This window comes from Triturus cristatus, chromosome 3_1 (genome assembly GCF_964204655.1).
Source record: "Triturus cristatus chromosome 3_1, aTriCri1.1, whole genome shotgun sequence".
Taxonomy (NCBI): Eukaryota; Metazoa; Chordata; class Amphibia; order Caudata; family Salamandridae; genus Triturus; species Triturus cristatus.
In genome coordinates, this window is record NC_140583.1 from 716054151 (window position 1) to 716081673 (window position 27523).

Here is a 27523-nt window from a genome sequence, read left to right on the forward strand (position 1 = left end):
TCCCAAATTTTAAAGTACCACAATTGGCGCGTCAGCAGGGTATGTAATAGAAAGGAATGCTGTGGCACTCCGTATGTGTCTACCAAATCCTCGAATGTTTGCAGTTGCGAGCCAGCGTACATGTCCCCCCATGTCTCTAACCAACTTTCCCTCCAGAATCTCAACTCCTGGTGTCCATGACAGGTGTACGTCTCGGGAAGGAGCTCCAGTGGTAAGCTAGAAGCGTAAGGCGCAGACGGTGCCTGGGTATCACATATCTGGACCAGTACCGTCTGGTCGCTGTCATTAAAATGTTGCCTCGCTGTTTCTGAGTCGGGGTAGTCGTTCCCGACATCTATTCCAGTAATGTTGGGGGATCCCAGGCCAGGGCTCCCGTAGTCATCTCAGTGAGTTTGCTTTTGGCAAGCCACCAATTTGGACACTGCAGTTGAGCTGCTGCATAATATCGCTCATAATTTGGGGCGCCCAGGTCACCATCCGACAATGACAGGTATAGTTTATGGGGAGCCACCCTGGCCCTTGAGTTTCCCCATATCAGGGAGACCAATAAGGATTCCAGATCCCTGAAAATTCTCTGGGGTAGATGGTAGGGGAGTGTATAGAAGAAATACAGGAGGTGGGGAAGGACTAGCATCTTTGAAATGGCCACCTGGCCCATAGGGGACAGGGGGAGGCTCAGCCAAAACGGGAGAGTCGATCGGGCCCAAGTTATGGCCCGTCCGAGGTTCCCATCCATAGTATTTGTCCCCATATGGTAGATATAGAACCTCAAATATTTGAAAGTGTCGAACGCCCATGTCAATGACTTGTCTGGTGCCATTCGTCTCTGTGCCGGTGTCATTGGTGCCATTGGGAACACCACCGACTTAGTCCAGTTGACTTGAAGCCAGGAGACACTTGCCTATGTATTTAAAAGGTCCATAATGGACTGTAGTAGCTCAGCTCTGCCGTGCAGATATATTAATGCATCATCCGCGTACAGTGACAAGATTTGCCACCATCGATCGACCTGTAGGCCCCAGTCTCTGACCCGTTGCTGCAATCTGCAAGCCAATGGCTCCATGGCCAAGGCAAAAAGATTTGGTGACAGGGGACAACCCTGGCGTGTGCCCCTCGCAATAAAAAAAAGCGGAGAAAAGGTGCGACCTGTCTTCACTCTAGCCTGTGGTCTAAAGTACAGCAGCCGTATCCATCGTATAAAATTGCGTCCGAACCCCACCAGTAAACTTACCGCTATTCTCAATGGACAGAGCAGCTCTCTACAAAATGATGGCTTTTTCATGCCTCCTGTACGTGATTCAAAACACGCCATTCAAGATCCCACTGGAGTTTTTAGGAAGATCGAACAAGAAGTCTGATTACCACTATGGAATGGCAGTACCCCCGCATTGCGCTGTGTAAGCTACAGAGGGGGGTGTATGGCGATGGACTAGGGCTCCCGGATATCCTGAAGTACTATTGGGTGACACAGTTACTAGTAATTAACAACTGGGTCTTCTCAGACCATCAAGAACCAGCCTATACAGTAGATAGAGAGGCTAGGGTCATAAGAGGACACAAGATGATTGTTTTTTGTAGAAAAAGAGAACAGGACTTGCCAGCATACACCCAGATAGTGGTTAGGGTATAGAGAGAGGCCACAAATTATTTGGGCTGGAGAGATAAACTCACCAATCTGACCCTACTGTGGGACAGTGACTTATTACACGAGTTGGGGGGGGGGCTTGACGGGTTTCCCAAGATGGGAATTAATAGATATAGAGTATCTGGGCGACATCTGGAGGGGACAAGCCTTGATACACTTTGAGGCCCTCTGCCAGGAATTCAAGCTGATAGAGTCAGAGAAATACAAGTTTCTACAGCTCGGACATGCCCTTATGAGACATATAATAGAGGGAGAGCAGCTACCAGAGACCATCGCCTCTGGAGGGCTGTTTGCTCACAGAGCCTATACCCGACAGTCTCTACAGTATACATAAAACTATTCCATAACTCCCTTGATCCGTTGGGGGCACTGAGAGATGCATGGACTGGAGAGCTAGGCGACATAGATGATGAAGTCTGGGTAGAGGCCAATCAGAGCTCACATAAAATATCTATTCACTCCCAATTCATGCTAGTTCAACTTAAGAACTGCCTATCCTGTGGGGATGTCTGGTGATACAGGAGTGCTGGCAAAAAGTCACTGAGGAAATATCCCACGTTTTGTCTTTGGAAAGTTCCATGTATGCAAAATGGATCCTCCTGGCAGTATCAGGAGAGGAGACCTGGCCCAGTTACCAAAGGATCTGGCTAGTTGTGGCTGCTGGGGTGGCCAAGCGCTACCCTGCATGGACATGGGGCATGGATACTCCCCCAAGAATCGAAGATTTGGAGTTGGACCTTAATTGGTTCCAGAGGGCAGAACAGGTAGTCTACCAGAGCAGGGGCTGCTCTAAGAAATGGGAGAACGTATGGGGGTCCTACTGTGACTTTAGGGGTTACTGATAGGGGGTAATGTCTTTGGGAGGGAGGGGGGGGTGAGGAAGGGTAGATCCCTCCTGTTCAGCTAGCAGCAGCGAAAGTTCTATGAACTGCAACAGGCCGTAAAAGCAGCATCCTTGATGTATATCCAAACTCTGCCTTTGACTATGTAGATCTTCATTGCTGTTTGTGACACATGATTATCTGCATCCATTAATCATACACGCTGTATGATGAGCAATGTTTAAATAAAAAATAGTTTTTATTAAAAAAATGAAGTTGTGCCTTTGACAATTCATGCATAGAAAGTTACTCCCAAGGTTGGTGCTCACATGAAATGTAACCAAAGTGTTTTGCGAGACTTTCACTAGATCCAGATGACTCACTCACTCAGTGATGACTTAGGCTTGAATTTGGATCACGATTGGACCCCGGGATAGGCTTTTTTGACTTTCAGTGGTGGCTTTTTGGCTGAGGTCAGGGAACATCCCTCAGCGAGAATTCAACCAACAGCAATCGGAGCCAGAGGAGTACAGCCTTTTCTTCTACTAGCCTTACTCCGCCCCACCTTCTTCCAGCAGGGGCAACGGCGTGTGCACCAGGGAGCAGTCTTGGCTGGACCTCAGCAGAGCCAGTGTGATCCCGCTGGATTGGCCATGTGGATGACACACCACCTGGAGCAGGAGTGGACCACATCAAGCTGACAGTAGCAGCCTGGTCACCTACAAAGACTTAAGGACAATGGGCGTCGGAAGTGTGGGTATACGGGGCTTTATCCTCACAGATATTGGAGTAGAGAAGCCTTGGGAGACAGGTGTGGGGGGAGAAGGGGAACAAAAAAATCTTATTGCACCTTTATGGTTCACACAGCCACTAGCTCATCAAGGGCTACCTATGAGGGTCCGGCTTTTGACTTTCTGACCTGCCCCCTGCACTTGTGAGTAATCTGAGGGTCACACAATGAGGCTAATGTCACAAAGGTGTCCCCTCACCCTGGGCCCTCTGCCCTTTTTAATTTTGGCTCTAAGGCTTTGGACAATATGTTTTTGATGCTGGTTCGGCCATCTGCATGCACACAACTTCAAAGTATAGTGTGCAGGTGCATGCATGCCTGAGGACAAAAGAAGAGGAGGAATCTTTTTGCTGCCTCCAGTTTGCTCCCAGAATAGGGCCAGGACCACCATGCGCCACTTCCGGGCTGGCAAGCCCAGGATCTGAGTTATCTAGTGCCCCAGCTCCTGCTCATCCTACCCGCCTGCTGCCTCAAAGTCAAGCCCTGCAGGGCTTCCACTCTGACAAAGAAGAAGAGGGAACAAAGGGTGCAAGGCCAGACTGGGCATATCGGGAATCAGGAGTTTCCCTGGTAGGCTGGTAGGATGAGGTGCCACGTTTGTTCCTGGAGGCCGATTTTGTAGGAATGGAGCAGTTTTAAAAGCACTGCATAGTTCCTTGTATATCCAACAGTTTTCAGGCAACAATAAAAGTGTCAAGATTACTCTGGTGCTTAATGTACCTGCTGGAGAGTAATCAGAGTTTTGTCTAGTGACAGCTTTGACTCATCTAAGGTAGCGCAGAGAGTTAATATGCCTGCTGCACAGAGCATGTACTATGCAGATCACAGAACAGTACTTTATGTGCATACCTAGGTGTGTTCCTGCTTTTGTCACAGAGATCCTTTTTTTGCAGTGCAGTTCATAAATTACAACTGTAATCTAGCTTACAAAATGTTCTTTTTCACAGTCTTTCATTTTCCTAATTTTGCTGAAAAGGGTTTGTTTTTGTAGAAATACATTCTTAGTGAAGTCAACCCTAAACACTGTGGGCCCGATTCACAGAACAAACTTAAGACTAAATCCTAAACTTAGTACCATTCTGGTATTCACAGAATGCACCTAGTACTTCTGGTATTCACAGAATGAACTTACTACTTTTGCTATTCACAGAATGAACTTAGTACTTTTGCTATTCACAGAATGGATTTACGACTCCTAAACTTACGTCCGCACTCGGGCCGGAAATTCCGGCCCGGAGGCGGAGCTTCCGGCCCGGAGGCGGAGCTTCCGGGCCGGAGGCGGGGCTTCCGGGCCGGAGGTGGGGATTCCGGCCGATTTAGCTATGGCTGAAATCTCCACCTCTGGGCCGGAAGCTCCGCCTCCGGCCCGGAAGCTCCGCCTCCGGCCCGGAAGCCCCGCCTCCGGGCCGGAAGCTCCGCCTCTGGGCCGGAAGCTCCGCCTCCGGGCCGGAATTTCCGGCCCGAGTGTGGACGTAAGTTTAGGAGTCGTAAATCCATTCTGTGAATAGCAAAAGTACTAAGTTCATTCTGTGAATAGCAAAAGTAGTAAGTTCATTCTGTGAATACCAGAAGTACTAGGTGCATTCTGTGAATACCAGAATGGTACTAAGTTTAGGATTTAGTCTTAAGTTTGTTCTGTGAATCGGGCCCCTAGTGCGTTCTGAATCCTGAGTTTGTGCTTTCCCAGACTAAGCACTATTGAAAAATGTACGGATGACATGTGAATGCAATAACTTGTAGTCCCCTTTGTATTATGTAACATTTTCTATTCACAAATTTACACACATATAATTTATCATCTGTGTGTGTGTGATGTAAAGTGCTCAGACACTTCACAGTTGCATGAGAGGTTCTATAAAACAGATTAAATATATGTGATAGCGGGGCTGTGGAGAGATGAGAGGCACTGTTGGGGGGTGATAGAGAGGGAATCAGTGAAGAGCCCCAATAAAGATTGCTGTACAGGGGCGTAATGACACCCCACTTTACCAGCTACAGCAGGGGTTGGGTTCTTTATGAACCTCTTTTATCTGCAACTTGGCAGATAAAAGCTAAAAATTATCGCAAAAAGGGAGAAAGAAATGCTAATGAAAAAGGAAAAGGAGGAAGGACGAGTGGATGCATAAGTAAGTGAAAGGATGTATGTGTGGGTGAAAAGGTGGATGAGCGGGTGAAAGGATGGGTAGATGAAAGGATGGATGGATGGGTGGGTGAAAGGATGGGTGGGTAAAATGATGAGTGGATGGATGGATGAAAGCTTGGACGAGTGAAAGGATGGATGGATGGGTAACTGAGTGTAAGGATGGGTTGGTGAGTGGGTGAGATGATGGGTAGTTTGGTGGATGAACGGATGGCAGAGTAATTGGAAAATTGGGAGGGAGGGATGGATGGAAAAATGGCAGTAAATTGAAATCTGAGAATATGGATGGATGGGTGGATGAATGGATGGGTAAAAGGATGCCAGAGTAAATGGCAATCTGATGATGGGTGGGAGGGTGAGTGGATTGAAAGGATGGCAGAGTAATTGGTAATTTGAGAGATGGATGGATGGCATAGTGAATGGAAACCTGAGAGGATGGGTGGCAAAGTAAATGGAAATTAGAGAAGATGGATTGTGGATGGATGAATGAGCAGCCAAAAGAATCATTTGAAGTATGAAAGGTGTTATTGATAGATGCATAAGTCAACTGATGGATGTGTAGGTGGATGAGTAGATGATGCAATCATAGCTGATGGATGTCTGGATGGATGGATGGATGGATGGATGGATGGAATGGTGAAAGACTGAATGAGGAATGACAGAATGAATAAATAATAAATTGTAAAGGAGAAACGGTGCATATCGGCAGGTGGATGAAAGGGTGAAAGGATGAATAGATCAAGTCTTGGATGGAAGAGACAAGGGAGCCCTTCTAAGGAGGTTCGGGCTTGCATGACTCTCTTGCTTGGTGCCATCAGAGCTTGGGTTCATAGTGGGGGGTGTTTTAATTTTCTGGCTCCTCCCCTGTTGCTGTATCCTGGTACACAGCATGGTCATCATTTGCTATGCTTTAAAAGCTAATACAATTAAATATATAATGACAAATGTTTTGCAGAATGCACAATTTTTGCCATTTTTCTCCCATTTTCTTTGAGACAGAATCTCCCCATCCCCAATCCCCCTTGTAGTGGTCATGTTCACTTGCTGCACTCTCTATGTACCATATGGTGGCTGGTCTGGCATAATTTTCCTGGGCTGCTTTGGGTTCCCTGTCCCCCTTCAGTACGGAATTAAAACTATGGAACTTGGTGCCCTTTAGGCATATTGATTCAATCATATCTATGAGGAGGGATGTATGGAAGCGGGGGATGTTTACCTGGGAGATATATTCATCTAATTTCAGGACACACAAAACACTTGTAGGATACGACCGGGCCATTTTTTACAATATGCAAAATTTTCCTGCGTTCTCCAGCCCTCTGCGGTCCTTGATGGTCCCATTGGATGGGAAGGACGACGCCGCTTAATTACCCATTTTTACATAGCCCTTAGGTCTGATATGCAACCTCACCAATTTCCTGCACGGGGAGCCTGAGAAAGGGATTTGGGTACACCCATCTCGGACTCAAACTGGGTGAGTGTCTTGGGCCTTGCCCGCACTGTCTCCTGTAACAACAGGTTTAAACTTTTGCGCTTTCATTTTCTACCCTGTACATGTGTTACTCCTCATGACCTCAACAGAATAGACCCTACCTGGGGGCCGCATGCTCGCGCTGCAGGGCGGTTGGAGCCACCTTCTTACATCTGGTGTGGGAGTGTGTGCCAATTCAGGCTTATTGGGGACAGGTAGTGTTGCGTATCAAGTCGGTTACCAGACTTCATGTTTCTTTCACTCCACTTGCTTGTCTTCTGGGGTTGTTGGTGCGCCCCAGCAGATGCAGGATCTCCTATATATTAGCCCAGTTGGCCCTAATGTTGGCGAAGAGGAGGGTGACCATTGGTTGGATAGGTATGAGGGTCCCATTGTTAACACATTGGCTTTGTGACTTGTTGGAATGGGGGCAGCAGAGGAAGAACATATGAGACAAATACGCATGGATGAGGGAACGGCCGAGGCAATACTGCTCTGGTCCCAGTTATTAGGTATGTTTCTGGATGATGATGTGCCCTCCTGAGATGGGTTCGAGGCGGAGGATTGATGCCGTCCAGTGCAATTAGTCTTTGTTCATTTCCCAACTATCAAATCTGTAATGCTGCTCCTCAGTGGGCTGTTTAACTCGTGGCCTTGGTTCTGTGTATATTTGTTTTACCGCGTCACAGGACGCATGGTTGATTTTATTTGCTGATTCTGCCTAATGTGTTTATTGACTGTGCCTGCCTCTTTTGAATATTTGGCATTACATTATGTATGACGCTGTTGCCATGCACTATATGTTTTTGTTGTTTGTTTGAAACCAATAAAAACTTTTTAGAAGAAAAAAAAAAGCATTGCGGATCACCAGATTCCAGTTCCAGTGAGTGCTAATATCAGTTAATAATTCCAGACTAAAAATTGCCAATTGTAGATACATACCAGAAGAACCAGTCTCTAGAGATGAAGGTCATTTGTTGGGCTAAGGGGTGGGGCACTCAAAGGGAAATCACCATAGATTTCCTGGTAGATCATTGGGAGAAACAAACCCTCACAGAAAAGGAGATGGCTGTGGGAGGGTCAGGCGAATATTCAGTAGAAGATACTCTGAAGGAGAGTCTTGTTGGCGCAGTCTCTCAGACTTCCTTAGGTAGGTTAGACTTTGCATGCTCCCTGACACTAAAGCTAGCCCCATAGAAAGCTAAACAGAAGAGGGAAGAAAAGGCCAGAATGTTCTAGAAGGAGAAACTTAGATTAGATCGCTGGTAAGAATGGGAGGGCCTAAAAGATATTCAGAATGAGTCGACTGGGAAACAGTGAAAAAAGAAAACAGGTAAGACAGAAGAAGAGAGGGATTTATAAAAAAGAACAGATAGCCTTAAAAAAGAGAAGCACAGAATGGAATCAGGAAAAGGAGTGAGCTCTGGGGATAGTGCTCCTCTACCAACAGTGGAAATAAGAAGATGAAATGGTGTTCTGTTTGAGAACTGCACACAAAGCATATTGTGTGATTGGAGTGACAGCGAAAGATTGCCAGTTCCTTCACCAGTTGATAGTGGAAGATCGTCTCTTCTTACATGATCTGACTGGCAGAGAACCAGGGAAACTTGCTGAGTTACTAGGAGAGGAGCAAGGGACTGGAGCAGCAGTGTTCCAAACCTAATGGGAAGAAGAGCTCCCAGTAGAATAGTTTCAATAAAAGGGAAGACTCAGAATGGTTCCCATGGGTCGCAGCGGGGACAGAAGCCTTAGGAGAAGTGGGAAATGGAATACAAGAAAACCTACCTCCTCATCCAGGACAGCAACGCTGCCACAAGCAAGAGCATTATAAGAAGGATTTTCCAGTTACGGTGCCAATGAAAGCAGCACCCGTGGTAGGCAATGTTATGTAAGAAGGGATGGCAATCAGTGAAACTCCAGCGGCATTCAACTTAATTGCTATAGACATCAGGCAAAGATACATAGATGACCTTAAGCACATTCAGCCAACATGACAGTTTGTCAGTGAGGTTGGCTACCAATGGGAGGAAGATTGTTGCCCTAAGAGGTACTGACAGCTTTAGGAATATGGCTGAAATGAAGCATCTAAAACCTGAGGAAATTCTCCAGAGTACCATTGGTAACAGATTGGAAGCTAGTGGAGATATCATGGAGTAATGGCTTACCAAAGTTGAAGTAGAAGTCAACGGCAAAGCTGCCTTGACCGACATAGTAGTGTGAGAAAAATAGGGTGCTTGGTGCCTGCTTGGTAATGGCCTGATTGCACCCAGGCTAGTGCCAGGGCTGGAGACCAACATGGTCTGGACAACCTCAGCACACAGGCAGCACATCAGCCTGAAGTGAAAGCTGTGATCACTCTTAGTGTGGAGGAATCTGAAAAAAGTAGACTGGGCAAGCTGTAAAAAGACACTAGTTGTGGTGTCCATCACACCTTCTGTATACAGAAGCAAGGATGAGGCCGTGGATAGGAGATTGTGTGTTGGAGAGTGGGTCACTGCAAGTGCTACAGGCATTGCTAGTTGCTGGAGAACTGTCCCGGCAAGATTTATATTGGTAACAGGAGGAATGCAGTACTCTTGTGGTTCTGCATAGGGTCGCCTTGGAATCGATTGGCACTGGAGCAGTTTGCAGACAGAATGGTCTGGGAAAATGTGCTGTTCCATGATGAGCTTTTGGACCCAGAACCTGGTGCTAGCAAGAGGTTGGTAGTCCCACAAACACACAGGAGCTTTCTGTTGTTGCTAGCCCATGTGGTACCTTTAGCAGTGAACCTGGGCTTCATGAAAATTAAGGACAGGCTACAGCATTTATTTGACTGGCCAATTATGGGCAAAGATGTAGAGGTCTGGAGGCCAATTTTTGTGAACAAAAATATAGGAAACAATTTATAAAACACCCGGTAATGTACAAATGATTCTTATGTGTGCCCCCATTAATCAAATATGACTATGGAAAAAAACACCTTTTCATTAAACTTCTTTATTCCTTGTTATATTTTTTTTATATATACAATAGAAAATCATTTCATTTTTCTCATTTCTTTGAGTCTTTCTTTATAGACATTTGTTATCGTCAATGTTATATCGATTCATATCCAGTTGGACGATCATATTTACATTCCATATATAAATACAACAAAGATAGAGGGTAAATATCAATTATGGCTATTGTTAAATCTACGTGCGTTTCGGCGTTCAGCCTTCCTCAGGTGGCCATAATTTCTTAGCCCCTTGATTTTTTTGGTTCTAGATTCCAAGAAGGGATGAATTCAAAACCTTCCCTACTTCTTTTCTTTGGCGTATCTTATCATCTACTTTTACAGGTAGTTATCTCTATCCTGGGCCAGACCACGACTTGGCTTACTGGGAAACACGAACAATTCCGATGATTTTGTAGGCTCCTGCGTCTTTATAGTTCGCCATGTATAAGTTTGACTGTTGAGAGACCTCTAACGCCGTTGGTCAGTGTGATTTCGTAAATGCTCGCGTAATTCAAAAAATCATGAGTTCACAGTTCCCCCAGACTGCGGGCGTGTGAATACGAGCTCACTTTTTCCAAAGTGCAGCTTGACTCTTGAAAAACTTTTTTGCCCCGTTGGTCAGTATACTTTCGCAGATGCTCGTATGATTCAGATAATCCTGGGTTCACAATTCCCCCAGACTACGGGCGTGCAGATACAAGCCCACTTTTTCAGAAATGTGACCAACACATTGAGAGATGCTAGCGTAATTCAAACGTCCATTAAATGACCTTGCCCGCCAGTTTTAAAGTATGTAGCCAGAGCGCTTACTCCCCCAAGATGCCGTCACGCTATCCGGTCCTATTCACTTTCATTCCATCACGGTTTGAAATCTGGCGTCTGGAGGCCAATCCAATTCACTGTTTTTGCCCTTCCTAGTTATTGGTGTGTCATTCAAGAGAATGGGCATAGGCATAGTTGGTCCATTTGATTCCCCCTCTATTACAGCAGACATTGTATCGTGTATGTGGTGGATCACACCATCCTGTACCCTAACAGGAAAAGTCTGGGATGCACAACTGCCAAGGTAGTGGCAGTGATCCTCCTTACGATCCTTAACAGGATCAGAATTCTGAAAAAGTGTGCTATCCAGTACAGGGATACATTTCATCTCCTCATACATGAGAGCATTGTGAGAGAAAGGGGGTTGATCTACCATTTCTCCACTGCATATCCCTACCAGACCAATGGATTGGTGGTAAGCTTCAATAAGACTCTTAAGAGCACAAAGGATAATCTGCCATAGAACCTTAGGAGTGGTTTGGATGCCCACTTATGAAATATCTTATTCGTTTACAGGAAAAGCCCACGAAAGGTGGTAAAATTGAGCCCCTTTGAAATTCTATTTATAAATCCTGTCCATAGTCCCCTGCCTTTCTTCAGAGAGGGTTGGAAGTTACCACTGAGATGCCTAACTACAATGTGGTAGATGATGTTCAGAACGTGAGCTAAGTGAAAAAGAATCTCCAAGCTTGTTAAGAGCTGATAAAGCAATGGTACAACCAGAAGACGATGCTGACCGGATACCAAGAGGGTTAGGAAACTAGGAAATTAGGAAATTCCTTTGATGACAGGAAGTCAGTGCAAAGTGGGAACGGTGTAGTCCAGGGGCTGCAAAATACTGATTCTGTCTTGCCACAAAGTTCTGAATGAATTAACATCTACATAAGAGATAAGATAGAGTGAGGTAAGCAATATGAGAGCAAGCTAGACACAAATGCACTAGAGCAATGGCAGCCTGAAAATGGATAGGAATGTCAAGAAAAGCGAAGGTTCTTCTAAGATGGTGGTAAGAGGTTCTGAGGATGTAGATTTCCCACCTCCCATTCAAGTCTGATTCAAATATGACTCCAGGCTATTTATGCAAAGGTGTCAGAGTAGGTTGCCTGCGCAGGTCAGCAGGGGGTCAAGGGGAGGGCATTAAGTGAAAAAGAGCTATTGTTCATAACTTCTGTTCCATTAGTGTTCATCTACAAATAGTCTTCTGGTAATCTGATCTTGGATGGCGAGAAGACCAGATCTGAGCTATGTGTAGTCAGCCTTGGCCACAGACATTTTGAGAGATGGGCAAAGTGGGCAATGGCCCAAGGCCACCATCTTCAAGGAACCCCTTTGGGAAAATTAACGTTCTCTCTTGCTCCCTTCTGTGTAGTTCTGAATCTTAACTTTTAATATATAAATCAATATTGTTAGGTAACATAGAACTTGAATTAGCAAAAATGGGCAGTAAAATTCAAAGTGGTTTCAAACAGAGGTCCCCAAAATAATTCTTGCTGTGGCTGAGGTAGAATAAGATCAGAGCGATGACTGAGCAACTCTTAAGAGCCCAAAACTCAAATGGTTTTCTCCAAAACTGCTGTTCTGCCCGTCCTCTACACAGAAATGTGTCTTCCTTTTTAGCTCTCGCCTGTGCTGCAGCGCATGCTCTGCTCGCTTTGGCGAGACCTTTAGTCGTTACTTTTCAGTCTGTGTTCTTTGGAAGCGGGATTTGTGTCCGCCCTGTCTTCTTTAGGCCCCGCCCACTCTGACTGGAGATTCTGCTCGCAGGAACCCGAGGCAGCAGAGCAGTGGGAGGCAGCACAGGAGGCTCATGTCAGCAGGGCTGGGACATTGTCAGTGCTCCCCCAGGGCTGGAGGTCTCCATCCCTCCCAAGGTCCCTGACACTCACCCTAGGGCCCTTGGGGCCCCTGGGGCTCCTCCCCTCACAGGAGCCCGAGGCAGCAGAGCAGCAGGAGACAGCGCAGGAGGCTCATGTCAGCGGGGCTGGGTCACTGCACCGTCTGGGGGTCCTGGATCCTCCGCTCGGACCCGCTGCAGATGAGGCTACACGGGATGGAGAGGAGCCAGAGTGTTAACAGCAGGGTGTGAGGGCAGAGCCTCCAACTTCATAGTCTATTTTTGTGGGTGGGGACAAGCGGAATCGGCTGCCACCGAAGGCAATGGGGGCCCTGAGCGCTGCTGGTGAGTTAGCAAAGAGGCAGGGCCCTGGAGGCAGAGGACGGGAGTTGTGAGTGGGGCCTCGCTGCGCGTGCACTTTGCGCTGCCGCAGGAGATGTCAGTCAGAACTTGTGACAGACACACGGGCAACTTGACTCAATGCCTGCGGTGAGTTCTGACTCCGGCCTTTGATACACGCTCCTGCCTGTCACTGTCGTCACGTAACCCGTTGTAACCTCTCACACTGGAGGCGGAGCCTCCTCTGCTACGGCCAATGCTGTCTGTGCACTGTTCGCACAGACATGCCTCTTTACTGCCTGCTACAGGAGCGCGAGGCAGATCAGGCTCCGGATGTGTCCTTTGCTTTCAGTTTCACATCACTAGTGTCCCTGGGCACTGGTATCCCCGGGCACTGGCAGCATGCGCCCAAGTACCCCTCATGGGCGAGGTCTGATCAGAAGTCTGTCGGTCACTTGAGTTCAGATTGCAGTTCCGCCGCCGTACACCACAACTCACGGAGCTGTGCGCTTCCTACTAACAGGGAGGGGGGGGGCTCTAAATCGGTGAGTCACCCAGAAGGATTGATTCTACAACAAATTAACACAGACAGCTGAGCCAAGGGGCACGAGCTGCACCGTCAAAATGTTAATATTCGCATTTGGAAGCTTCGACATTAACACGTCACATGATAGTACTGCACTTAGATGTACTTATTAAAACTGATAGTTTCTTACAGATGGATTTAGAACCATTCCTCCCCTGCCCCTACACTGGTCACAGTCCCATTAGTAAAATACGAGACAGGACATTTTTTGTGTAAACCCTGTCTGCGTCGCAGATCACTATCAAGCAACATTACGGTCTATTAAATCAAACACAGTACATATTTATGCAGCTGGTATGCAGAAATCACAAATTTGAAAATACCCAAGATCACAAAATACAAGCCGGGAAAATGCGTTTTATCCAAGCTCTCTGGTTTCACTTTGTAAAAATAAACAAACTGAGCGTCGCATAACATAACAAGCATTTGCAATGCAATATGTCTCGATTTTACGCGAGTTTAAGCTATTGGCATTGTAAATGACAATGCCTTTTATTTATGTTTTAAAAACAAAAACAAAAATAGCTCAAACTCGTGTAAATGCGAGACCTATTGCATTGCAAATGCTTGTTCTGTTCTGCCATAGAATGCAACATGAACAAATGGGAAAAGAATTTCAATGTCATGAAAGGAACATAATTTTATCGACAAATTCTAAATTGTAATCAAAAAGAACAGCTTAGCGTTTGACTCTGCAGTCAAAGCAGATAGGAATCTACTCAATTGTTTAACTTTGGCACTGACTTATTGATATGCACGGTAAAGTTACAGGATGTTTGTGTTTCATGCATTGCACAGTCATTCCCATCAAGTGTCGGTCTGGAAGGGGCTGGGCGGTAGGAACAGTGGGGCGAAGGGGGTACTACTGCAATTACTGAATGAGGTACAGGTATATTTCCTTACTAAATTATTGCGACTTCCTTCATCACTCAAAGTTATGCACTGCGAGATCTTTTCACATTCCTGCACAATAAACGTATATGGTTTGGATCGCAAACTGGACACCTCAAAAGCTAAAACACCTCATATAGTAAGTATTGATATGAGAAAAGGGTTGTCAAGGTAATGCTCCTCATGACGTATTGTCCTTTGTGGGGTGCTCTATTGGTTTGAGTTTTTCCCCTAAACTGGATCATATATGCAGTTTTTGGTGTTAATCACAGAAAAATGCTCATGTTCCTGTATTTTCTGGGCCTTTTTTTATCCCTTTAAATTCTGGTAGGTTTTGGCTGCCGAAATGTAGTGGTGGGTAAGTGGACAGTGGTGGATTCGTTTTTTAGTGCACCTAGTATGTATTGGGTGTTATAAAAACAAAATTAGCCACTTGCAAACGGTCAATGCGTCACAAGGTGAAAGGTCAGAGTTGAAAAAGAATTTTACCCCAGGAAAATGAAAAAGCTAAACCCAATTCTCCCGAAAGTGACACAGGTGCAAACCTGAACAGGATTTAGCACTTTTCCAGATAAGAAGACCTAGTAAACAGGTGATGAGGTCATGATAATGCAAAGGAGCCCATTGCCAAATGGGCTCAGTTATTTTCAAAAAGCATACTGTGCGACCTGCCAGCCTTACTGTTGTCTTCCACTCATATTTTGCCTTCATCCTCCCCTCTTTCTGACCTCAGCACTTTACCACTGCTAACCAATGTTAAAGTGCATGTGCTCTAGCCTCTAAACATGATAATATTGGCTTACCAGCAATTGACATATTTAATATATTTATAAGTCTCAAGTATAGTATGCTACATGTGTTCACAGTCTGTAAATGAAATGCTACTAGTGGGCACTGATTGTGCCATCCACTTCAGTAGCCTATGAAACATTGCTCAAGCCTGTCATATCAACCTGCCAAAATAAATCTTTTGCCAGGCCCAAACCTTCCTTTATAATACAAATGTGCAGGGTGCAATGTGTTAAAAAAGCACGACATGTACTATTAGGTTTTAAATGTCCTGATAGTAAACAATTCCTAAATTAGTTTTTCCCTACTGCCAGGCCTTTATCTGCCATATGCTAACATTGGGATTGACTTATTGCATTTTTTAATTGTAATTCCCAAATGGGAAGAGTTAATTGATTTAAGTTTGGTGTCTCTGTAATCGTAATTTAAAATCTTAATTTATGTTGCAGCTGGATTTTAAATTACTATTCTGAAGATGCACTATTAGAAAGTTAATAGAACTACACATGGTTCGGCCCATAAGCAGTAAGGCAAGGCCCTAATACTCAATGAAACAACACAAATGCCAATACTGATATCTTTTCATATGGTCATTCATTCCTGAGCGCACTCACACATATTATGATCAACAGCAATTTATTACTTTTTCTGTTTCTTTTGATCTACACTTTTGTTCAGGAAAATCATTTCAAAACTCAATTTACAAACATGATTTGGACAAACGTTTCAATACACAAGGAAGACATCAACAAGATATAAAAAATTGGAGAAGAAACAAATGAATGATTTTTTTACAAAAATCACAAAACAATCACAACGATACTAGCAACACTATTGAAACAGCCTAGGTTCTGTTGTTTCAAGTTCTTTTTTATATCTCTCACAAAACGTCTTTGGTAATATAAATCATGCTCATTTCTTAGCGGGCCAACGCCAAACAGTGTCCTGTCCATACTGGGCTTCAAGAAAAATCTCCAGTCCTTCGAAAATAATTTGTTCGGAGCTACAGTGATGTTGTGTGTGGAACACTTGCTTGGATAAAAAAAAACTGTCAATGTGTTTCAGACCCCGTTATATTGTTTTTTGGGGTTCTCCTCAGGACCCAGGACACTAGAACACTTAAAGGAATATGAAAAATCTTTTTATTAACCAAATATTCATCCATCAATCATCACCACAGAATCATACACTTCTCCCCTCTGAATTACTTTAATTATCCACGCTATGTTAGCTGGACCCCAAATTAATTAGTCACCAATCGAAAATCTCCAGACACTTAAAATCAGCAGAACAAATAGTCACGCTATGTTAAGTAGGAACCATTGGTCTATAACCAAATGCTGTTAAAGACACTCACATCTGTCCTGAAATGAAGCTTCCCATATTAGAGCCACATGATTCCTGTTCACGTTTTAAATATCCTGAAACCAAAAACATAAATGAACACTAATCTCAAAATTCTGACAAAATTCAAAACTGCTGATAATTCGACCTAACGATAAAAATCGCAAGACATGATCAAGTAAGACTCCTGGCTTTGTAGACTTAAGCGACCTCACCCGCAGCCTCTAGTAACATCATACATGGAGTGTTTGCTATCAAGAATTTAACATTTCACTAGTATGGAAAGATAAATTGTACTAACCTTTACACGCTGATAAGTCGGTGCTACGCAATGAGAACAAATCGTATCGCAAGTGTCTGTGTCGGTTCTGGATACGGGCCCTCTCTTTATTGATTCAGCAAGCGTTCCGTATAATCATGTTTTGCACACCCCTCAGGAGCAGCAAGGAACAATAAAGATTTTTTTTTATAAAAAAAGCATTTTTTATTTTTTTTAAACACCGCGCTGTGTAGAATCAGTTTTTTCCCAAGAATGGAAGCTTGGATATGTGAGTGAAAATGTAAGGCTTTTGTTAGAATCATACTGGCATAATGTTCTCGACATGTTAATTTTAGAATGGTGCCAGGACCGGCCCATTGGTTTCTGGGGAATGTAGTCTTTTAAGTTATAAAACAAAGACATTGAAAAGAAATGATATTTGGAGCCTTTCCAAGTGAAGCATATAAATATATACCTTCCTTTATAAAAAATATGTGAGTTCAAGACACAAGTCCGCATATTTAACAAAAAAATTATAATATCAAGTCTAAATCTACTAAACTTCAGTACCAAATCTATTACAAGTGTTGCAATTCTGTCATTTTGTTCAGCCCATCAATAGCAGTGTTAAATTTGACAATTAAAAATGCTTCCCGTTGATTTAAGCTCATTTCTGGTTCTCCCCCTTGATGTTCTGTCTGAATAACTGACAATACTGTCCATCTTAAATCTGATTCCAAGTGTTTTTTATCTAGCCAATGGGTGACTAAAGGAGCAGTAAGAACTTTTTTTCTGATCCTGGATTAATGCTGAGTTAAACGTGGACGTATTTCTTGGTTGGTTTCCCAATGTACAATTTATTGCAAGGGCAAAAGACTCCATACACCACATTTTTTGATTTACAATTAAAAAAAACACAGTGTTTTCAATGGATATTTTTATGCGCAAAGTCTAATCCCTTCAATGGTTAGATGCTAATCGATACATGTAACACATTTGTAATATCCCTGAATTGGTGGAAGATTTAAGAACTGTCGAATTGTGCTTTTTGCAGACGCTTTTCAAGTCGATGCTCTGAACAATTGGTCCCCTAAACTTTTCTCTTTTTTAAGAGCAAACAGAGGTTTCTCAAATGATGGATCCAAATGTGCAGTCAGGTGCTAATTTTGGTTGATAATTGTTTTCAGTGGATTCGTCCTTGTGCAGAATGTTGTCACTAACACTGGACATTCTAACTTAGGTCGATTACTCTTTAGAAGTGGTGACTTGTGTAATGTAGGGCCTTGTTTCTATCAGTTGGCTTAGTATGTACTGTTGCTTTGAACAAACCAGCTGATGCAACTTCTTCAACATTAAGGAATGTATTTTTTGATGGATCATGATGTAAACTGAATTTGATGTCTGGTGCCCAGTCATTCAACCAACTATAAAATTGGTAGAGTAAATCTTCATGACGTGTCCATACGAAAAATACATCATTAATGTATTGTACCCATTTGGAAACATGATCTTGAAAAGGATTGTTGTTAAAGATACATTTTTCCTCGAACTTTGCCATATACAAGACTGCTAGCTCTGGCGCAAAGGGACAGCCCATGGCCATTCCCTTAATCTGAAGAAAGAAATCTTCATTAAATCTGAAGTCTTTTCTTTGGAGTGCAAAACTGGTCAGTTTAATGATAGTCAGTTGGAACCTGATGTGGCCTGAGTCTGGTATCTAGAAAAAAATTAAATGGCCGCTATGCCATCTTCTTGTGGTATCTGAGTAATATCAACAAAATTTGATGACTTCTGTTTTCATTTTGATAAAGTCTGTTAGTATCACAGGTACAAAAGAGAGACCATTGACCAAAATGCTCTTCTCGAGTTTGGATAATGGACTATTTGATAACTTGAAAATCAGAGAAATCAGTGATTTTTGTAATACTGTCTTCTCGTTGTCATTTCCCATGGTTGGTTTATGAATCAGTTTTTTCCTCTTGGACGTTGCTGGCATCTCCCTAAAAAAGTAGCCGGTGTTTGTCGATCCCTACTTTGTTGGTTATAACTCGAACTAATCTCTCTTATATCCGATTCGCCAGTTGAGGAAGATGAAGTTTCCAAGAATGAAATTAATTTGGAAGTCCAAAAGGAATCTTTGAGAGTCTGTCAAAGAGTAAAAATCTGGTTGCAAATAAGGGCAGGTTGTTTCTAAAGTAAAGTTTTTTTTATCTTTCTCAAATTTCACACTTTTTTCATTTATTGTAAAATCCTTGAATTCAGCAATCTCTTTTTCAGTTTTGGCTAATAACGATTTAGCATCTGTTATCGACTGATTATTTTTGAGTTCCTATTCGAGCTTAGTTATTTTCTTTTTGGCTCTGGGCGTGGCCTCGGAACGAAATGGCCGCGTAGCTGAGAGACTCCGCTCTATTGAGCCTGTTCGAGATGAATCCCATCCTTTAATCAGCTTTAATCCTCGCTGAAATTTTCACCAACTGCTTCGGAAGCTCTATAGAGTAGGGGTGGGCGGAATTTGCGTAATCGCGTTACGCAAATCTCCGCGAAACGGTAAAAAATCTCCGCGAACATGCAGAAAGTTCCGCGAAGATGCGGAATTGCTTGTTCGCGATACTTTTTTCCTGTTCGCGATCGCTGTTTGCGTGCTCGGGGTGAAATATCTCGCGAACACGCATATTGAGAACGCGAACAAGCAAAAATTTCGCGAAGTTGCGGAACGCAGATTTTTTTGCAATTTCGCGTTCTCCGCGGAACGCGAAATTACCCAAATTTCGCAAATTCCGCGAACGGAACGAAATTTACCGCCCAGGCCTACTATAGAGCGACCCGATAGTGAAACAGTTGAAATCGGGCGAAGGAATGTGGAGATCGTCCCGATTCTATCCTGAGTTGTGCCAACAACACCGCAGCTGTAGAGTAGGAGGGCGCTGCGAGATCCAAGGCAGCGGCAAACGTCTGAAGACCGACGTCGGAAGCCCCCCAAAAAAAAGATGAGTAAACCCCTACCCGGAAACCTCCCGACGTCTATGCCGGCTGAGAGGCCAGATGGCGGGCGAACAGCAGTGACAGAGCCCAGAGAAGAACCATGCCGGCATTGGAGACTCACAGGGGCACAACCGGGAACAGCAAGCGCTGGTAGTTGCCAAGGCACGATAGATTGACTCGGGTGAGGGTGCGGTTTCGCAGAGAGACTGACGGCTGCGCTGCGGTCTGCACCCCCCCTCCCCGCAACGGCCGAGCACAATTAATGGCCCAAGAGACTTGCAGCCCGCAAAGCAATCGGTGGAGCTGTAAGGATAAATCCAACTTACAGCTTGTAACGGCCCGGCTGCCGCCTTTAATAAGTCAGCAACTTCCTGCACAACACACGGGCCGGCCTACACACAAGATGGTGGCCGGGCAGTTTTGAAGCCAAGAGCTTCACGAAGCAGGAAATCAAACTAGCCCACCCTTGCCACCACCACTGCCTGTGATGGCGTCGGACTCTTTAGACGCCCAAGCGCCGCGAGGGAAGAGAAAGCCAATTAGTCTTAATGAGAGAGTGATACGGATACAGGAGGCGCCATGCCTGATCCTAAAATGGCACCAGTTTCTCCCCCTTGTTTCTTTAACACGGCAATACTCTCCTCCTCGGGAGGCAAGCGGGCACTGGCTATGGCCTCTCGCTGCGCCTTTGCTCAATAAAAACCCGCCTTTGAGCTAAAGATATTAATGGGTCCGTTAGAATGTAACACCATGGTTAGTATTCCTTTGCCTGTCTCCAAGATGGCTGCCACAGTTGCCCCCACCACGTTATGCTACTACTCCAGAACAAAAACTGGACTACGACCTGTCTTTGAACCTATCCCTCATCCTGCTTACCCATCAGGACTCAGAACATGTTGATCTTACATCTGACAATGGAGACCTACCTTTTTCTTGGCTGATGCCCGGTCTAGCTACGTGTTAGCTATAGTGGAGATAGGCTGTGGACTTCCCCCTCTGTTGTCACCTACCCATCTGGACTTTGGACAGACTTTTCCTTTGTCTCTCCGTCATATCTACCTCCTACCTCTTCACCCTACCCCTTACCCCTCTACGCTCCATTCTTCTTGTCTCTTATGCTCTTTATATGTTTTACGTTGAGACCTAGCTATTTGGCCAATGCCCAGTGGAGCTATCTGATAGCTATAGAGGAGATGGGCTGCAGACTTCCCCCTCGGCCCTCACCTACCCAGCCGGACCTTGGACAGACTTTCCCTTTGTCTCTCCATCATATCTCCCTCCTACCCCTTTTCCCTACCCCTCTCCGCTCTACTCTTCTCCTCTTTCCAGTTACTGACCTTTGCCCTCACCTGTCCTTGCCCTTAGTCCCCACCCTGTTTATCTGTGAATTTTCCCTCGTCAATTGAGACCTAGCTATTTTGACTGATGCCCGATGGAGCTACCTTGTTTGGCTAAAGGGGGGCACGGGCCATGGATTCCCTCCTCGGACATCACCGACCCAGTCGGTCTTTAGACAGTCTTCCTTTCGTCTCTCCTGTCGTCTCTCCTCTCGTCTCTTCCCTCATCCTTCCTCTTCACACCTTCCCTTTCCCCCTCCACTATTTATGTCTCCCCTTTCTCTCAATGTATTGCTTATTTTAATTTTTAATTTTTTTGACGTTATGTGTAATTGTTATCATTTTCTGTTACATTGTGGAACCTAATGTAAAGCGCTCTGATACCTTCGGGTCTAGCCAGCGCTAAATAAAACTCTTCAAATAAATAATAATAAAAAAAATATATATATATATATATACTTGATCCACTGTAAAAATTACAGGAATATTCCGTATCTGTAATCCCCAAGGGATCGTGCCTGCTTTGAGATGTTCCAATAAAAAGTGTCTATGAATTTCAGTCCTAATTTGTTTCTTTTTTAATCTGATTAGCTTTTCAGATTCATTTTGTTGTTTGGTAGAGGAACTTAAAGATGTCAAGGAAAAAAGCAAAGGAGTATTTAACAATCTTTGATTACGATCCTCTCTGTATGACAACGTATCCTGTTCAGTCATACTTCTAAATTTAGCCTCAATTAAAGTAGACCAACACAACTCAAAAGAAAACACCAAATAATCTATGGGAACACCTTCGTCCCAATAGACCTCGTGAAAAATAATCCTCTAGAAATCAAAAGAACTACCCAGTGTTCTGTCCGTAATCGGTAAGGCTAGGCCAAAATAATCAATCAAACAACAGAAATGCTGATACTGATATCTTTCCATATGATCATTCATTCCTGAGATGACACACACATGTTATTATCAACAACATATACAAAAATTGGGGAAGACGCGCCAACAGTTTTCTTCTCAACGAGTGTTTCACACACAACATTACTGTAGCTCCGAACTAAATATTTTCTAAAGACTGGCGACTACTCTCGGAGCCCAGTATGGACACTATTTGGTGTTGGCCTGCTAAGAAATTAGCATGATTTATACAATCAAAGAAGTTTTGTGGGCAATGTAAAAAGTAACTTGAAACAACAGAACCTAGGCAGTTTCAATAGTGTTTCTCGTAGAATTGTGATTGTTTTGTGATTTTTGTAAATATATATTATTTGCTTCTTCTCCGATCTTTGTATATGTTGTTGATGTCTTCCTTGTGTATTGATAAGTTTGTCCAATTTATGTTTGTAAATTGAGCTTTGTAATGATTTTCCTGAAGAAGTGTAGCTCAAAAGAAAAAGAAACAGAAAAAAGTAACAACTTGCTGTTGATCATAATGTGTCTGTGATCTCAGGAATAATGATCATTTGAAAAGATATCCATTTGTGTTGTTTCATTTACATTTAGAAAGTTGGCGTTTTCTTGCATTAGCCATTTGGTGCATGCAGCCTGTCACAGAAAGAGACTCAAGACCTGGCTCTTTGACAGAGACACAGTGCCCAGATACCCCTAGGAGTGACAGTGTTGAGCTTTACAAATTCTGTTTGTTTGTTGTGGTTGAAGGAAATCGTTTTGCTAGGGAAGCTGCTGGGCCCTTGTCAATCTAAAAAAGAATTGGTTTAAGGCAAAAATATTTTTAGGCTGCAAAAACTACATATCACCATATTAGTCCCTGGTACCACAGAGAACAACTTTGTTTTTGGATGTAGTCCTTGTGAAAGTGCAGCATGCCATAACTCACAGTGAAGTCAGCCAATGGTTGAAGGGGACTGGCTCAATGCCCCATGATGCATGGTGGAGGGGGTGGAAGAAAAATTTGAATGCCACATCAACGGACACGTGGAAGAAATCTGTCTGAAAAGCCCTATAGCTTGCAATATTACACACATAATTTTAATAAAATCAAAAAGTCTTGAATAAAACTAGCCCTAAGTAAATGTTAATTGATCTGTCGAAGGCTGGTGGCCTTCTTGCTAATGTTATTTTGTAATGTGTTTGTAATTCTTTAGTACAAATAGATAAGAAGCATTGAAAAGATAAGTAAAAAGGGAGGCTTGGAAGGCTTGCAAAGACAGATAGAAAGAGTTGTATTGATAGGTAGCCAGCCACATGGATGGATGGATTTCTATACACGACATGGTTGGATAGATAGAAATAGTTGCCTAGATACATAGTGAGTTTTCAAAGATCGATAGATAGATAGATAGATCGATAGATTGATAGATAAATAGATAGCACAGGAAACTGGAATAAACAAGAGCTAAAATTAGTAATATAAAAGTAAAATGTCTATATAAGCCAGCTATACAAGAACACTGTGAGCAATCAAGAAAGTCATATAAGCAATACATATAGACTAAGTTGGTTCACAAATATAACGACACACAAGGGAAGAGAAAGCCAACTAGTAGGCCATACAAGATTGATATACAGACTAAATCAGTTTACAAATATAACTGCAGTCCTTAATTAAAATTCTTCCAAGCGTGGCAAGCGTGGCATGCAGGGGTGGAATTAGAAAAGCACTTCATTGCGTCTGACCGAAGGATATGTTAGATCATTTGGTGGTCCTGCACAATGTTGTTTACTATGCCAGCTGATACAGTCTGCTCATCATCTTTATTCATCTGACAACAGGTCCACAAGATATTTGATCTCTTCAGGAGTTAGGATCTGGATTGGCATCATTGGTGGCTTCCTGTCAAACACTCCGGAAGCACCAAATGCATCCATTCTCTCTCTCTCTCTTGCCCTATATGACAAACCATGGAGAACGTACTCCAGTGGGAAAGTGGTGGCAGGAGATGATGGTGGGTTGTTAAGGATAAGCAGAAGGGAGTCCAGCAGAGCAACACGCTCTGAAGTTGAACTACCCACTCTAACCCACCTTCTCTCTAACTCCAAACCTATATCATACACTCTCAGTCAGTTGGTTCACGCCCCATTTACATGCATTATTCTATTATGCATTGTGCATATGCACCAAATGATTTCTTGGCACCAACTGGGGAAAGTCTAGTCATTTACTAGGTTAGGACAGAACTGTTTGGTTGAACAGGAGTAATGTTTGAAAGGAACTTCTAAAGTAAAGCCAATTCTTCTACCTTTGAATATTTGCAGGGAGAGAGTACCAAAGTCTGGGGGCACATACTGAAAAGCTGCGACCCAAACCTCTAGATTTGAAAGATTTCGGTACTAACAGAAAATTTGCAGATGAAGATCGAAGAGAGCAGTTAGGATTCTGTTTGGCCAATCGCTCAGAAATAAAGGTGGGAGCCAGTCCCGGAATTGCCTTGAACGTCCTTCTTGAATTGAACCTGTATGTAATTGGAAGCCCATGGAAGTGCTTCGAATAAGGCTGAGAATCTGACGGTTTAGACATGTTTACAATTAAGAGAGCTGCTGCATTAGGTTACAACTTGTAGTCTGTTCAACTGAGTATTGGAAAGCTCAAGAAGCCAGGACTTGACCTAATCTATTGTGGAGTCAATTAAGGATATAATCACTGTTTGAATCCCTTGGAATTCTAGCTCGGAGAGTTCTTCCTTATTACTTTTAGCTAAAAAACCAAGTCAAAAATACTGAGCAAATTCCAGTTGATTGTCAATTTGAACTTCCAAGCTTTTTGCTGACTATGTGGGGTGGGGGAGGGGTGGGGCGGTGGGGACAGGGCACATTTCTGTCGTCCAGTTGGCATAAGACCATTAGTCTGAGTTGCCACTGATGACCAGGACCTCAATTTTAACTTAATTTAATTTTAACTGATTACTACTTATCCAGTTCCAATGAAATCGCAAATGGCAGTCTTGCTGTTAGTGCCAGATGCCCCATAGGGAGCAACGGTGCACTCCACAAATGCCTTAGTATTGTATTGTATCAACTGCTGAAATGCTGCAGGAGTGGGGGGGGAGTATCGTCACACTGGCATTCACTCAGGTCCCATGCAATAATACATCCCAAAAGACACGTTCTATCTACAGTTAGCAGATACAGTTGTGAAGAGATCAGTGCAATTGTGCTTAGCACGAATTGTTGACTATAGTTTTTCCAATTAAGATAGTAGCACTGTTTGTGCTGCTGCCCTGTTCACTCCAGGGCCAGAGCCTGGTCAGAATCGCTTCGACAGGAAAGACAGTTTCTAAGGCTTGATTAAACTGACCATTGAGATCAGATTTGGTTGCTCAGAGGCAGGAGTCTTGTGCTGTGAGATGACCTCTCAGTGCCTCCAATTTCAGTACAAGTTTATTGAGTCAACCCACCACTCTCGAACAAACAAACCCTAAAACACACCCATACTAATATCCTGATCATTACGTTTATACTTTACATTTTTCTAAAATAAAAGCATTATCTAGTGGCAGAAATTGTCATGGGGGATAATATTAGAAAGCCACTCACTTTAAATCGCCAAGCTTTATCGGTTTAGATCTCTTTTGGCCACTTAATAGAATGTTAAAGCACAGTGAAAAAAGACATTTAGCCTGCAATTGTCCCGTGTTTTTAACTTTTTCCTTTGTTTGAAGCAGAATGCTTTATAAAGAGATGATGATAGTCTACATGGGGAAAAATTCATGGCGTGCTCACTTAGGTATTATTACATTATCATATTTTGCCACATCGTGGAGAAATTGACCAGATTGTTTGTGAGATGCAGTGGTGTGATCTTCAATAACATACCAGGTGCATGGTAATTTCAATTTCTGCTGGTAAGCAGGGACTACTGGGTATGTGTTCTAATGGCATATTGTGCATTCTGGCACCCGGGCACTTCTAGATGGGCCAGCTTGAAAGGGCTAGGCTGGGAGCCACCATTTTAGGTTGAATGAGTCATGAGAGGACCCAAAAAACACCACACACTGGCCCTTTTGAGGTGGCCTTTCTGGCAGTGCCAGATTGTCAGACTGCCCAATGGGCCAGAGCCATGGGGTCATTTGCCTTTTATTTCCCGGGGTTGGACCTACTATGAGTCTGCAAACTGGGCCAAGTAAAACCCCTTCAGCACTTGATTGTCAGTGGTAACGATGGTGTGCAGATACAAGCTCCTCTGGTAGATTTATATAGGGGTGCAACAGGTTCAGCACTCAGACACATAACAGCACAATGACGTGATTGCATCACCAATGCTTATCTTTTGAAATGAAAAATACTTTATTAAAGAGATAAAGTCAATACTACACAATATCACAAACAGTAATAGATCCTGGGCTAACAGCCTGAGGTACCAAGCTATTACCTTCAGGTGAGTATACTCCCTCCTCCCTGACCCCTCCCACTTCCCCTACCCTCAGGTTGCTCTGTACAGGAGAGTGCTACTTCCATTTTGGGTAATAGTTGTATGAGGTGATTCCAAGCACTCTCTTTTTTACCCTCATTTAGACCAAAACCCAGTACTTCAGTCTGCGTTTTTCCCCTGTATTGATGCGGGAGGAGGTGTGCGGCGTTAGGTTTGGCCAGATGACAGCTCTGGTCCCAGCTGGAAAAGCCCTGCTGTAGGACATTCTTCTGAAGGTCGCGGTGGGTGGCTGTCCTCAGGCAGCGCCTGAGGGTCACAGATCGCAGTCGAGTCTCCCTTCTCTGGACTGGGTGAGAGCTTGGTTCAGCCGCTTGAGCCCTTTCTGGGTCGAGACATCAAAGAAGTTCATCTCCAGGCGCAGGTTTGAGGCCAGCAGCCGTGTTGCTTTAAGATGCTGTGGGGCAGTGGGTCTTATCAGGCACGCTTCTAGGATAGCGCCAAAGGCAGCCACTCAGTTGCTCGGCACATGGTGGCAAGTGCATCAACGTAGCAGCATTACTTCCAACAGCAGAGTTCTCACGGCACACTACTGGCAAATGCTCACACTAACAAAGAAACTAGACAACCGGACACTTAACTAGAGCCAAGCGCACAACAAAAACAGCCCTTTGGCTACAATTAGCACTTTGTATACCAAGTTCAATGGATTTAAACAAAACGTCAACGTGCTAACATGTATCACTGCTTATTAACACCATTTGAAATAGTTATACATAATTCTTTGGTTTAAATGTCATACAAATGTTGCTTCACATTCGCCGTACTGTCAGTGTACATTCAAACATAGATCAATGCTGTAACAGCAGCTTGACTGTAGAAACCCAATGCATTTCGGGTGATTACACCCTTCATCAGGGGTCACTATAGGTGAATAAGCAGAACGTTGCTATGTAAAAATGTTGTTCTAGTAAGTTAAATTCCCATCTAGGCAGACGGAAAGAACTTTATAAATAGCGAAGTGAGAATGAAAGAAACAAATATTTGCAATGCAATAGGTCTCGCTATTGTGAAATTTTGAGCTATTGGCATTGTAAATGACAATGCCTTTTATTTATGTGTTTAAAAAAATATGTAACAATAAAAGGTATTGTCATTTACAATACCAAT

At 43.7% G+C, this 27523-nt stretch overlaps 1 protein-coding gene across 3 annotated transcripts in view; it reads right to left on the bottom strand.

Moving 5' to 3' along the window:
• The window catches only part of LOC146860839 (synaptotagmin-1-like), a 343159-nt gene that overhangs the window by 253852 nt on the left and 61784 nt on the right, over positions 1-27523 (bottom strand). Inside the window, exon 1 of one of the 3 annotated variants that reach the window (XM_085644804.1) lies at positions 16466-16518. The exons of the other annotated variants lie outside the window; for them this stretch is intronic. Coding sequence (XP_085500930.1) covers positions 16466-16491 — 26 coding nt within the window. The 5' untranslated portion in view covers positions 16492-16518. Of the gene's footprint in view, positions 1-16465; positions 16519-27523 lie in introns of those variants that run through there. 3 annotated transcript variants of the gene reach the window in all.